The 13,313-nt window shown below is 35.5% G+C and overlaps 1 protein-coding gene across 10 annotated transcripts in view; it reads right to left on the bottom strand.

The window, feature by feature from the left end:
• MICU3 (mitochondrial calcium uptake family member 3) overlaps nt 1–13,313 on the bottom strand; it is a gene marked incomplete at both ends in the record, with an annotated part of 88,390 nt that overhangs the window by 30,674 nt on the left and 44,403 nt on the right. For 7 of the 10 annotated variants that reach the window (XM_079726656.1, XM_079726651.1, XM_079726655.1 and 4 more), the window contains 4 exons: nt 1,891–1,962; nt 5,134–5,216; nt 8,432–8,479; nt 12,490–12,568. The exons of 1 other annotated variant lie outside the window; for it this stretch is intronic. In XM_079726656.1, coding sequence (XP_079582782.1) covers nt 1,891–1,962; nt 5,134–5,216; nt 8,432–8,479; nt 12,490–12,568 — 282 coding nt within the window. The remainder of the gene's footprint in view (nt 1–1,890; nt 1,963–5,133; nt 5,217–8,431; nt 8,480–12,489; nt 12,569–13,313) is intronic. 2 more of the 10 variants (XM_079726649.1, XM_079726650.1) reach the window with 2 other exon arrangements.

Below are 13,313 nucleotides of genomic sequence, written 5' to 3'. Positions count from 1 at the left end.
TCTGAGGTACCCATGTAGATCAGTGCCTTTAGCAAGCATTCCTTTACACATAAATAAGTTATATACTACTTATAAGTTATTTTTATCTGTTCTTTAAGTGAAGTCTCCTTCCCCATATATTTGCTACAGAATGCTTCATTGATCTACGTATATTCATGTAAACTAATACAATATAGGGTATGCTGATATAAGTTAGATTTCATAATTCAGATAGACTTTCCCTAAGTAATCCAACTTAATGAAGTTTTACTATATCACTATTATTTGCATTAAATCATCAGTATTAAATTTACTTTACCTGGGCTGCAATGACGCTTTTGTGCTGACACTGTAGCTTTTCCCAATGTGGGTTGTCTGCTATTATTATTCTCTTTCCTCTCTCCCTTTGTTACTCGACTTAGGTATTTTAGTAAATGTTAATGATTAGAATAGGATTGTAACTTTACTGGAAGATCCATTAAGTCCTTTCTGGAATTAGTATAAATAAACAGTTAAATTTGTATCCATTGAAGTACTATCTACTTTATCACTGAGGTTTACCAAAAGATTCATTAACATAATTCAACCTCCTTAATGATATTTTATTAACAACTTGCCTATCCAGTCAATTGGGGGTAATCCATCAAAATTAAAATAACTGTTTACTCTTTTAGTATATTATCTATAGACAGTGTCTTCTATTGATATAAGTGTCTTCCATAATTAGTCTACTGGGGGTGATTCAACGAATACTGATAAATATATCATAGTCAAATATCCTAAGAAATAATATGTATTCATAATCCTGATCATCTGCTTTTATTAGTATAAATACATACTTCATAAATCTACTGGGACTGAATATGACACCCATCTGCTACAGATAACCCATGTTTTAAAAAAACCTAATACATATCCTTATAACAATGAGAATAATAAAAAAAGTTACAGTTCTTTGAACTTAATTATTTGAATTCCAGATAGACCAATTAAACTATTTCACAGGGCCATGAATTTGCAAATTAAGCAATTATCATTTACATGGCAACAAAATTCACCATGTTTCTGCTATCTAAGTACCAGAGGAAGAAATATGCTATGGTGGGTAAAAAGGCAGGTTTTGGAGCTGGCCAGCCATGGGTTCAAATCTTGGTTTTGCCATTTAATAGCTATGGAATTTTGGACAAGGTACTTAACCTTTCCAACTGCCAGTTTTCTCATCTATAATTACAGATAATAAGGGAACTGCTGGGTAGAGTAAATGAGAAAACGCATGCAAAGCACCTAGTATAGTGTCTGATACTAAGGTCTCAGTATCTGCGTGTTATTTTTATTATGTGAACCTGGGTTGTTGTCAGGCTGAAATACTTGGGACAAGCAAAAAAGAAAACTAGTAGGAAAATGGAGGGAAATGTTGCTTAACTATACCTTCAGAATAAGATGAAAATATTACTCTTACCAGAAGAAGAATCTATAATATATATTTCTATGAATGCAAAAACACATATTATTTCCTTGTTTTTGCTTCAACATTCATATTGTTATAGCACCACTAAATTTACTCACAGGTATAATTAAATCTTTGCAATTCACCTTTAAATTTTTACATGCATAATGATCTGTATTAATCTATTATATGAGATACCCTTCAAATCTCATGGATAACAACAATACAGATGAAAATGATTTAATGAATGTGATTATGGATACAGATGTTTAATATCAATACTTGATATAAATATTGATATCAAAGCATATAAATACTGAAGCAATTTTTCTACATAAGAACTTTAGAAAGTTTTCAAGAAAGGGACAGGTCCAAAGTTACAGGCTTTAATTATTGTTTCTCAACATGAATAAAATAGTTCTTGCCTAGAAAACCTCCCTGAAACTACTATAAATTATTCTTACCAGCATTGCACGCTTTTCTTCATCTCCTTTAGTTTCTCTCTTTTCATTTTTTTTCCTGAATATTTCTTGAAGCTGAAAAAAAAACCAATCAAAAATCAAATATCCAACAAGAGTTTCTGGGTACCTACCTAACATCCTGTGCTAGGTATATTCTAAAAAGAAAGAAAATAGTTTGCTTCATATACCAAGATCATTAAAACTAGTCTAAATATATTTTCTGATATCAATGTTTTTCCTGAGAAAAAGGCAACCCAGTACCAAGGGATCTATTAAATAGTTTTACTTTATTTCTAAGACAAAGATGTGGAGCCTGTGGCATATACATAAAAAGAGATGAAGCCTACTGAGGGATAAAGGACATTGAACCAGAACTCAGGGGTCTGGGCTTGAGCCCATCTTCTGTCATACACTAATTTTATAATGGGGGACAGGTCATTCAAGCCTCGCTGGGCTCCAATTTGCTCATATATGAAATGCAGATGGGCTAGACGACCTCTAAGGTCTCTTTCAGGTAACTGAGCATTGTGGTAGGAACATGGGCTCTCCATGTATAAGCCCTTGAGCAAGTTAGTCTAATTATTTAAGGCTTGTTTTCCATATCAGGTACATGAAGATAATCTCTTACAGAATCTCCTAGGGCAGCATTTTTTTCCAGCTTTACTGAGGTATAATCGATAGGTCTTATAAAACTAATGTTGTACAGAGTAAATATTATAAGTAATTATTTAGCACATTGCCTGTCACACAGTAACTTCTCAATAAATGTTAGCTACCATTATACAAGGCATTATTTCCTCTTTAAAATCCTATTTTACAAATGGAAGCCTAATCCTATCTCTATGTCAGTTTTCTGACAAGGTCATTGCTCTTGTCTGCGTAATTTGAACAGCTGTCTCAACTCTTTACTTCATTTTGTATGGCTATAGTTGAAAGTCAAAATGTGTTACCTCCCAAGATATGAAATAACAATTAAAATATACAGTACAAAATGTAAATGATTTTATTAACACATAAATTTATTTCCACACTTTTTCTTAGTGAAAAGAGTTTTTATTTTTTGCAAGGTTATTAATAATCACTTCATAAACAGGCAGGAGGACTGCAGATTTTAGACCTCTACAGAGAACTCTGCCCAACTCCACCTCTACTTCCAAACTCTTTGCTGTTTACAAACAAACAACAAACAAAAAACTATTAGCACACAGCCACTGCAGAGTAGACCACCACTTTAAAGCAAGGGCAACTGTTGTTAAGAGTGTACAGTGGAAATAAATAGAAACTCTGCATGAATGTTTTTACCTCCCATCTCCACAAACAGACAAGATTCCGAAAGACAGGCAACTTCCAATGAACTGAGTTCCAGAAGTTCATCTTTAAGACAGTGGGGTGGAACCTGGCACTGCTGTCATAGAAAGTTTGTTGAAAATTATTTAGATTACTAGGCCCATTGTGAAAGTCCTAAAATACAGTTGTACACTATCATGACAGAACTATCGTAAACTAAGCCTGCCCGTTTTAGGCTGTTACGTGCATCTCTCGATCTACTGCAATGAAACTGAAACCTCTCGCCTCCCCAGTATCCTGAAAAGCACTGCAGTGAGGGACCCTTTGTGGTTCCAGCTCCAGTGACTTGCTCAGGCACTGTACTCAGGCAAGGGCCACATGGGTATTAGATTAAGCCTTTTGATAGATCGCAATAATTAGTTAGCTTGCTCCCTTTTTAATGGCTAATTAGCTTTTTTTTTTTTTTTTTTTGCGGTACGCGGGCCTCTCACTGTTGTGGCCTCTCCCGTTGCGGAGCACAGGCTCCGGACGCGTAGGCTCAGCGGCCATGGCTCACGGGCCCAGCCGCTCCACGGCATGTGGGATCTTCCCGGACTGGGGCACGAACCTGTGTCCCCTGCATCGGCAGGCGGACTCTCAACCACTGCGCCACCAGGGAAGCCCCAGCTAATTAGCTTTTGATGAGGATTTCTCTCTCTTCTCTTTCCTACCATGGAAAAGAATGACTGCATAGTTTCTCTTCTATGTGCCAGCCTCTGAAGAAAATACTAAGCTATTTAAGAGGTTTTCCAAGGGATTTTTATTGGCTCGATACAGAGGAAAAATAGAAAATTAAATGGCTATTTATGTTATTTTTCCGTTCTCTTTTCACCAGGAGAGTAGAGGTAAATATTGAGTTAAACATAAATGCTAAGGGTAGAGGTTGTTACTGGAAGGAGTAAACTAATGTTAATCTCTGTTTTGGAGAAAAACAGAACAGGCATTTGGTTACAGAAGCAGATAAAGGACACAGGGGTAAAAAGCAATGGAAAAATTCTGGAAGGAGGGGGTGGTAAGATGAGAGAGCAGCTGATGGTGCTGCCAGACCAGCACAAACACGGGACCAGTCGGCTAAGAAAGGCTGAAGGACAAATACCAAGAACACTCTTACCCTCCACTGGAGATCAGCCCCTGGTCAAAGACAGGAGAAGGGAGTAGGAAATTGGGCTAAGACTGGAATACAAGGCAGCAATGAGTGGAAGAGAAAAGGAAAAAGAAAAATCATAAATCCTTTAATGAGAAGGAAGGGAAGTTCCTGTGGCAAAGAGCTGTCTGTGATTGGGTGGCTCATATGATAGAGACTGAGCATGCATAACACCTCAGGATTGCTTGTCACCCACCCAGTGGAAAACATTTGACACATTTCAAACTTCCAGAAGATGTGTAAACAACTATAAGCATCTTTATACACTGAATATAATTTATCTTTTTATAGTGTAAAAATCATTCAAAATAGGGACTTCCCTGGTGGTCCAGTGGTAAAGAGTCCGCCTTGCAAGGCAGGCGATGTGGGTTCGATCCCTGGTGGAGGAACTAAGATCCCACATGCCGTGGGGCAACTAAGCCCACGCACCGCAACTAATGAGCTCGGAGGCCTCAACTAGAGAGCCCGCGTGCCACAAACTACAGAGCCCACATGCTCTGGAGCCCGTGACACAATTAGCGAAGAGAAAACCCACACGCCACAACTAGAGAGAAGCCCGTGCGCCACAACGAAATATGCTGCGTGCAGTAACAAAGACCCAACACAGCCAAAAAAAAAATCATTCAAAATAAAGTACATGAGTATATACTTTATTAAAGTGAAAGCATAAAATTTTCACTCTTTTTTCTACAACAGTATTCTAAATAATACAAAACATAAAAATATAAGTAAGCAATATTTAATTATTGATAAAATGTAGCTTGTAATATACATACCACCAAAAACTCCTTTTTATCCACCATCTCATTGCCATCGGTGTCAAACATGTTGAAAGCTATTCTAAAACCTGCATGTGGCTCTGCCAGAAAAGAACAGGAAAAGTATTTGTGAAATGAAAAAATGTTTTTAAAGTAAAAAAATCCGCATTAGTTGTAAACAATTATTCACATTCTATACAGAAATACTTTCTTTAACCAAGAAATTAAAAGCAACATGTTATTATTTAGTTAAATATAACAAAAGCTACATGTAAGTATATGTATTTCTGCTTCATAAATTAGCACACTTAGTAACACAATTGATAATACACTTTAAGTCTACTTGTGTGATACCTGTTGCATAGCACTGACAGTAAAATTTGACTACCTTACTTCCAAAGATAAATATCTCTTTCTTATCCAAAGTCTGTCAGTATATCAGCTCATCACATTTGAAGTATTTTTAATATGTCAGCTACTTAGAGCAGAAGGAAAAATAAGAATATGACACAATGGATCAGTCTAAAATCTTGGGAAAATTATAATGGAAATAACCTGTGAAAAAATGTCAAGCATGAGAGATTACATATTTGGGTCTGAACTTCTAGAGGCTTCAAATACAGAAATATAAAATAAAGAGAGCTTGAATAATTAATTCTCCCCAAAATACAAGGAACAACTCCTTTTCTGAGAAAATCAGACTTTCACACATTACGAACTGCCTTAATTGTATGAACCCTATAATGAGATTCAATCCTTCTTCTTTTTTCACTTCTAAAGCATAAAGAAGAAAACTTGGACAGAAGAAAACTTGAACGTATCCTTCAAAGAGGAGCTCAGTGTACATGCCTTTTTCAAAACATTTGACCTCTTTTAAGATGACTGGCAAAAAGTTTAAAAAGGACCTCTCACAGATATACTTGCCACCACCTGTTGTGAAACCGTGAACCCGGCAAAAGCAAAGCACACAGCCCTACTTTCTTAACCGGTAATAGCTGTCTCTGAAAATAATGGAAATGAAAGCCAGTCTTTTATGGAAGTTCACTTTTTTGCATGTATTTTAGGAATCTAGACTTACTTTCATTATCATTCGCTTGAGAAAGAAATAAAAAGTTACACCACCTCTGATAACCAAGATTTAAGCTTTAAAAATATCTGAAGACACATAGAAAGAAGTCCTCACCAGCATTACTTGGAAGGGAATATTAAGTTAAAGTAATAAAAAGTAAAGGGGAGAAAAATATGGACAGGTAACATAGATTATCTAGCCCACTTCCTGCCAGCCCTCTTTTCACATTTTTCTTGGTTCTAATCTAAACGACACCCATAACTTTTCAATTCAAACTCTTAGTAGTTTCTAAGATGGGTCCTGAACTCCAAATGAAGATTCACAGCGTCCAAAGATCCTACCCTTTCTGTAGTAAGCAAAAACCACTATCTGTATTTTTTTCCAACATGCTTAAATTAAACCAACCCTGTTCCAGCTCAACAAGTGGCTTTCCTCACCAGTTTTGTTTTACTCAGACCTATCACTCTGCTGGTCCAGGTACTTATAACTTCTAATTTTGCATCTAAAGTTGTTCTGCTAACAAGATAACTTTAAAACAAGTCTCTGAGACACTCCTTGGCACCCACTCCTCTAATTTCCACAGTGGCATTCATCACTGACTGGACTGGAATCATCAGAATGGCTTTCCACTCTGGGACAACCTCAGGCTGTCCTATAACTAACTGCACAATACTTGCTTTTCTTCAGCACCAACATTTTAAATGACTTTGAGCCAGGAGGAAAAAAGCAAGAAAAAAATACACAATTTTTGAAATACATATGTGTGCGAGCACCACCCCCCCAAATTTCCTGCAACAGAACTCCAACATAACAGCATCTATTACTAAATTCAGAAATACACAGTGGCTGTGAATTTTCTAATTACAGAAGTATAGGAATTTTAAGATTGGTTTCTAATGACACAATTTTATTGATGTTCTTGTTTCCACACATCTCCATAAATCCCCACAATTGGAAATTCCACTAGCCACATTCTTTTATTCACTCCTTTTTTCATTCATTTGCCAATTACTTTCTGAGAGGCTACCATGTGAAAAGATAAAATCTTTGCCATCTTGGACCTTGCATTCAACTGTGGGGAGAGAGACAAAAACATGTAAACCAGTAAACAAACACTTTTGAATAGTTTAAGTACTATGAAGAAAATAAAACAATGTAAAGGGGTAAAAGGGGAGAGATGGAAGAGGGAGCTATTTTAGGGAGGATGGTCAAGTAAGGCTTCTCTAAGTCTTCATATTTCAAAGGAAACCTGAATGATTTTTACTATCCTGAGGATCTTTAGTAAAAGCACTGATGGTAGAGGGAGCAGAAAGTACAAATTCCTGAGGTGAGAATTCAGGGAATAAAAAGGTCAGGTGGCTGGAGCACTGTGAACTATAGCATATAAGTTCCTCCATTAAATGCAACGAAATTTAACTGAACACCTTAGTAAACCCTTCATATACTTCATAAGAATTGCTGTATATGAGAGGAAGATAATAATAAAGCTGTTGTAGGATGTATGATGGGTCTTCTTATAGACTTACTAGTTAAAGGACCCATTCTTTCACACTAGTCTTGCAGAAAATGTGATTTGAATGAATTGAGTGTAGCAGGAAATTTACAAATCACTACACATCCTGACCTTTAGGCTCCCATGTAGATCCAACCACAGGGATTGATATAGGATATTAAATGTATAATTTATGAGCATTTTATTACTACACCATAAGCCATAATAATATTTATGGTTTTGACACTTGATAGTGCTATACTTAGCATTTTCCACTGGCATTTAGACATGAATTTTGCAAAACATCATGGATAGACCTAAACTGATTTTCAATAGTAAGAGAATATAAGAAGGATTTATTGGGACTTCCCTGGTGGTGCAGTGGTTAAGAATCTGCCTGCCAATGCAGGGGTCACAGGTTCGAGCCCTGGTCCGCGATGATCCCACATGCCACGGAGCAACTAAGACCGTGCACCACAACTACTGAGCCTGCGCTCTAGAGCTCGTGAGCCACAACTACTGAAGCCCATGTGCCTAGAGCCCGTGCTCCACAACGAGAGAAGCCACCGCAATAAGCCCGCACACCGCAACAAGGAGTAGCCCCTGCTTGCCACAACTAGAGAAAGCCCGCGTGCAGCAACGAAGACCCAATGCAGCAAAAAATAAATTAATTAATTTAAAAAAAGATTTATTTCCCAAGATTATGCTTGAGAAAGAAAACTGTACCCAGAAACAGATTTAATGAGTATACTTACTTGTTAAAATACATAAAAGAAAAAGATATTCTGTGTAAGAAATCACACCTAGAAGAAAAATAGTATTAGTTATGCTATATATAAAATATTACTTTCTCTTCATATTTATCAAGTAAAATATTATTCTTATAATAGCAGTAATATTTATAAAGAACTTAGAGTTTTAAAGAAGATGCTAAATATTGTTTTAAATGAGACTAAACTATTACTACAAAATCAGGGTGAAAGAAACAATAAATAAATTTTACATTGTTTCATATGCCTCTGTAGAAACCCATACAAAAATCACATTAATGCTTCCAGATATACTGGCATAAAAGCAAAATTATCAATAATGTTTACATATAGCTATAAATTTTAAGTGTGTCGCTAGCTTTCAAGGTATGAATCTAACATAAAATAAAAACGTTGGAAATGGTTAACACTGTAAAATGCTTAATAATTTCTTAGTAACCCTTGAATAAAACATTTAGATATTCTTGCTTAGAGATTTGACTTCTTATTGCATTCAAAAAACACAACTCTATAGTTATTACTTTTCTGCTTTCAAGTTATCACTCATTATTTGTGATAAGCTTCATGCTTCTATTAAATGTAATCTAAGAAGTTTCCATGTTTACAGAAAGCTTACACTTTCTGTATATTACATCCTGAGTTCTCTGTAATCTCATAAACTTTAAAAGGAGCTTGTGTGGACTACATAAAAATATACATTCTGTTACTCAAATTCTTGCTTTTCGATTACAACACCCGAAACTAGAATTAATGGCTTCATTGTTTTTCCAAGTGTATCCTGAGAAAATGAAAATCAGAAATAAGCCAATAACACTTATCCAGATACCAGACAGTCCTCACGTTTGGTAAAAGGGTATAAAAATCCTTAAAATAATCAGATCGTGAACTTTAAAACTCCACTTTACCTGATGTTCTTTGAGGCTACCCTCTTTGTTACAGAACAAAGGAAGAGGAGTCACTGTCAGGCAGTTTGTCAGAAGATGTGAAGGGACCGAGCTAGGAGGCCCTGAAAGCATTCCCGTCTTTTGTTTATACTAGAATATTGTGACCTATAGACATAGTTCTGGTTGATTGCCATGAATGTTATGGGAGAAAGATTCTGGAATGGTCAGCGTATATAAAGATACAATACCTAGATTCCATAGGGATCCCTCAAAAAAAAAAAAAAAAGATCTGGAAATGGGCTCTGTATCTTCATAACCCCGTCCCACTGACTGTTGTTCTGACTTGGTGGAATGCACAAGAGGTGCTGGTTAGTATAAAGAAGTTTAATATCTGCTCTACATCTTTTACTTGATAATCAACTCAAGATTCCCCTCACTGAAGGATTACAAAACAGTGAGAGTCCTGATGATGATTATCATGGTAGGCACTTGTCTGAAGTACTAAGTGGTTTTGAGGTGATATAATCCACAGGGAAGAAAAACAAAGTGAGAAACTCATGATATAATTTAATAAAAATGGTCATGGACATATATACACGACCAAATGTAAAATAGCTAGCTAGTGGGAAGCAGCCGCATAGCACAGGGAGATCAGCTCGGTGCTCTGTGACCACCTAGAGGGGTGGGGTAGGGAGGCTGGGAGGGAGGGAGATGCAAGAGGGAGGGGATATGGGGATATATGTATATGTATAGCTGATTCACTTTGTTATAAAGCAGAAACTAACACACCATTGTAAAGCAATTATACTCCAGTAAAGATGTAAAAAAAAAAAAAAAAAGGTCAGGGAGAAGGGAAAATATTACTAAACATGAACTGTAGATTCATAATGTTTTTAATTACAAAAATGGAAAACCATTAGATTAACCTTTCAATTTATTTTAAGGCCACCCAGGGTCAAAAATAAAATAATAATAAATGCTAAGCATATAGTAATGTTTCGATCCTTAGAAAAAGAGGCTAAGAAAGATGACAACTAGGTTTCTCTTGAAAATTCAATTTTAAAAAATTCTAAGGGAAGTTCCTTAAAAGCATTACACTGTTTAGGGACTGCCCTGGTGGCGCAGTGGTTGAGAGTCCGCCTGCCGATGCAGGGGACACGGGTTCGTGCCCCAGTCCGGGAGGATCCCACGTGCCGCGGAGCGGCTGGGCCCGTGAGCCGTGGCCGCTGAGCCTGCGCGTCCGGAGCCTGTGCTCCGCAACGGGAGAGGCCACAGCAGTGAGAGGCCCGCATACCGCAAAAAACAAAACAAAACAAAAAAAAAGCATTACACTGTTTAGTTCCTATATCATGATACATTACAGTTAGCTATTATAACTAAGTCTATGTAATTCATGTTTTCATAAATGCTGTATACCAATTAAATTTTTGTAAAACTGCCTAACATTTTCTTGCTGGGTTATATTTTAAGCAGACAAAATCCATTTGTAAATTAGTTTTCAATAGTTCTAAAAACTTAGCTTTACAGTTCCTCTTCCACCTAATCTCTTTATAAAAAAGCAAGATTCTCTGTAACTCTCTACTTTACCTAACCCTATGGTTCTAAAACTTCTTGGGTACACGGATTACCTTGATAATCCCATCACTATGACATAGATCCGCACTGTTCTACAGTGTAGCCATTGGCCACACGGGGCTATTTAAATTTAAAATAATTAAAAGTAGATGAAATTAAAAATTCAGTTCCTCAGATACAGTGGCCCCATTTCAGGTAATTAATAGCCACATTTGGCTTGTGGCTACCATATGGACATTCCCATCACTGCAGATAGTTCTACTGGGTAGCACTGAATAGATCATCTCCCCCCCGAAAAAAATATGCAAATATGCATACAATTTATGTAGGATTAGGACCTGCCTAAACCTATGGCTTCCAAAGTTAACCCTCCCCCTAACTAAAAAGAATTTCCTTCTTCCATGCATTTATCTTTCTTGGATTATATTTGATCCAACTGCATTTTCCCATGAGAGGTATTAAAGAAATATTTTTTACATTCACCAATTTCCCTCATTATTCCGAGCTTTGAATTTTCGAATTTTCCTGATCCTATCATTCCACCCTAAGATTTGAACGGCAATCTTTAAGACAACTTCCAGAAAAACATTTCTAAGAACTTTAAAGACACCATGGCCCAGATTTCACAAAGATTTAAAAACCCTAGTTATGAAAAGCCTACAGTTAAAGACAAGGTGTCTCCTCCCTCCAGAGTCCATGAGAACCAGGTGGAAGCAATCTGAATTTCTAATTCTACTTAGGCAAAAATATATGGATTATAGCTAATCTTTTAAAGTATTTATCTTCACATTAAAGTAAATATATTATTTTCAAACCAATATCGGTTGAAATTGATGAAAAAAGGTAAGTTTAGATAATTGCTTTATATTGTTATTTTGTATACTCATATTTGAATATGAAAAAATATATTTCTAAGAAACATTCCTTTTTAAGATTAAAGAGAGTTTATTAATTAGTTTCTGCTATAAACATTTATAAAAAGTACAATGTAAAAGAAAATTGCAATAAAAGCTATATAATTTGATTGCAAGGACATGTATGAATTAACGAGTTAACGTATATATAGATATGGGTAATATGGTAAGTTGAAATAGGTGGATTTTGCAGTGAGTGTTGTTTTTAAAAGAAACATGTTCAAATTGTGCAACCAAAAGATATATCCAATAAGCTTTTCATATTGATTAAATTTAAGAAAATCTGCAATTCCCTGGAAGTAAAAGGAAAGAAGAAAAATAGACATTTGGAAATCAGTATTTTTGAAAAATGCTTTCTGTGGGTAAATATAACATATACTTCTCAATATGGTTAAAAAGGTTTTTTTTTTAACTATAAAAGTTCACTTTGTTGTGAAAAGTATGGAAGATATGAATAGTGTATACAAAAAGTAACAAAAAAACCACCCTTAATCCCACTGCCAAGAAACAATCATTATTAATATTTTGGTGTTTTTCTTTTCCATTTTTTTTCCATGTACATAGACACATATGTAATTATAAAGTTATTTAAGCATGAGGAAAATATGTCTAAAGAGTATAAACAATATAGTATCAATAGTAAAGTACATAAATACTATAGTTAACTTACCTCTTTCTTTAAGATTTCGAAATAGCTTTGATGATCCTTTCCAAACTGGTGGTGTTTCTGATAGCATTTGATTTAATTCCTATGACATAAGGTATCATAATGCTGATTAACTGGTAAACCACTTACTTATAAAATAGACCAAAATATTTAAATGCCTACGCAAAAAAATTCTCTGCTTAGAAGACGTGAGACACGACTGTATTTATACTATTTTATCTGTGGTTCATTCAACCATAAAACCCAATATTTGCCCACAGTCCAAATGTAAAAATAAGTGATAAAGATGCTACGTTAAATTCAATTAGAGCTACCAAAAATTTGCAATAAACTTAATAACTGGAGAAATACATATATATATGATAATCTAATTAAGATAAAACAGTGAATTTAAGTTCTGGAGCCAGTTAGAAAAGGACGGTTCCGTGGAAGCCACAGGAAAAGGTGGACTTCCTAATACAGGTCACATATGATCACTGGGCTTCACATACTGTTTTCTGTAGCCCTCTTGGATTTAGGGGATTTTGTGGTAGACGAAGTAACTGGGCAACAGATTATGCTGGGAAAGAATGAAGAGTATTTTAATAGTGACTCAAAGAATGATGACATCAGATGAAGTGGGATGACAGGGTGTTGAGTTATTGTGTCCACTGCTGCAATTTTTTTTTTCTAATTTTAACTTAAATATTCAGTAAAGAATACACACTTCAATTGCTGGTTAGCCAGCTTTTTTTTTTTTTTTTAATCAAGCTGAGGGGGGACTATTTTGGAAAATTTAAACATTTGATTCATTGCTCAGATACTAGAATGATTTTTATTTATTACAA

The sequence above is a fragment of the Hyperoodon ampullatus genome, assembly GCF_949752795.1.
Source record: "Hyperoodon ampullatus genome assembly, chromosome: 20".
In the NCBI taxonomy this organism is placed as follows: Eukaryota; Metazoa; Chordata; class Mammalia; order Artiodactyla; family Ziphiidae; genus Hyperoodon; species Hyperoodon ampullatus.
The sequence above is the reverse complement of the archived record's forward strand: the minus strand, read 5'-3'. Positions and strand labels throughout refer to the sequence as shown.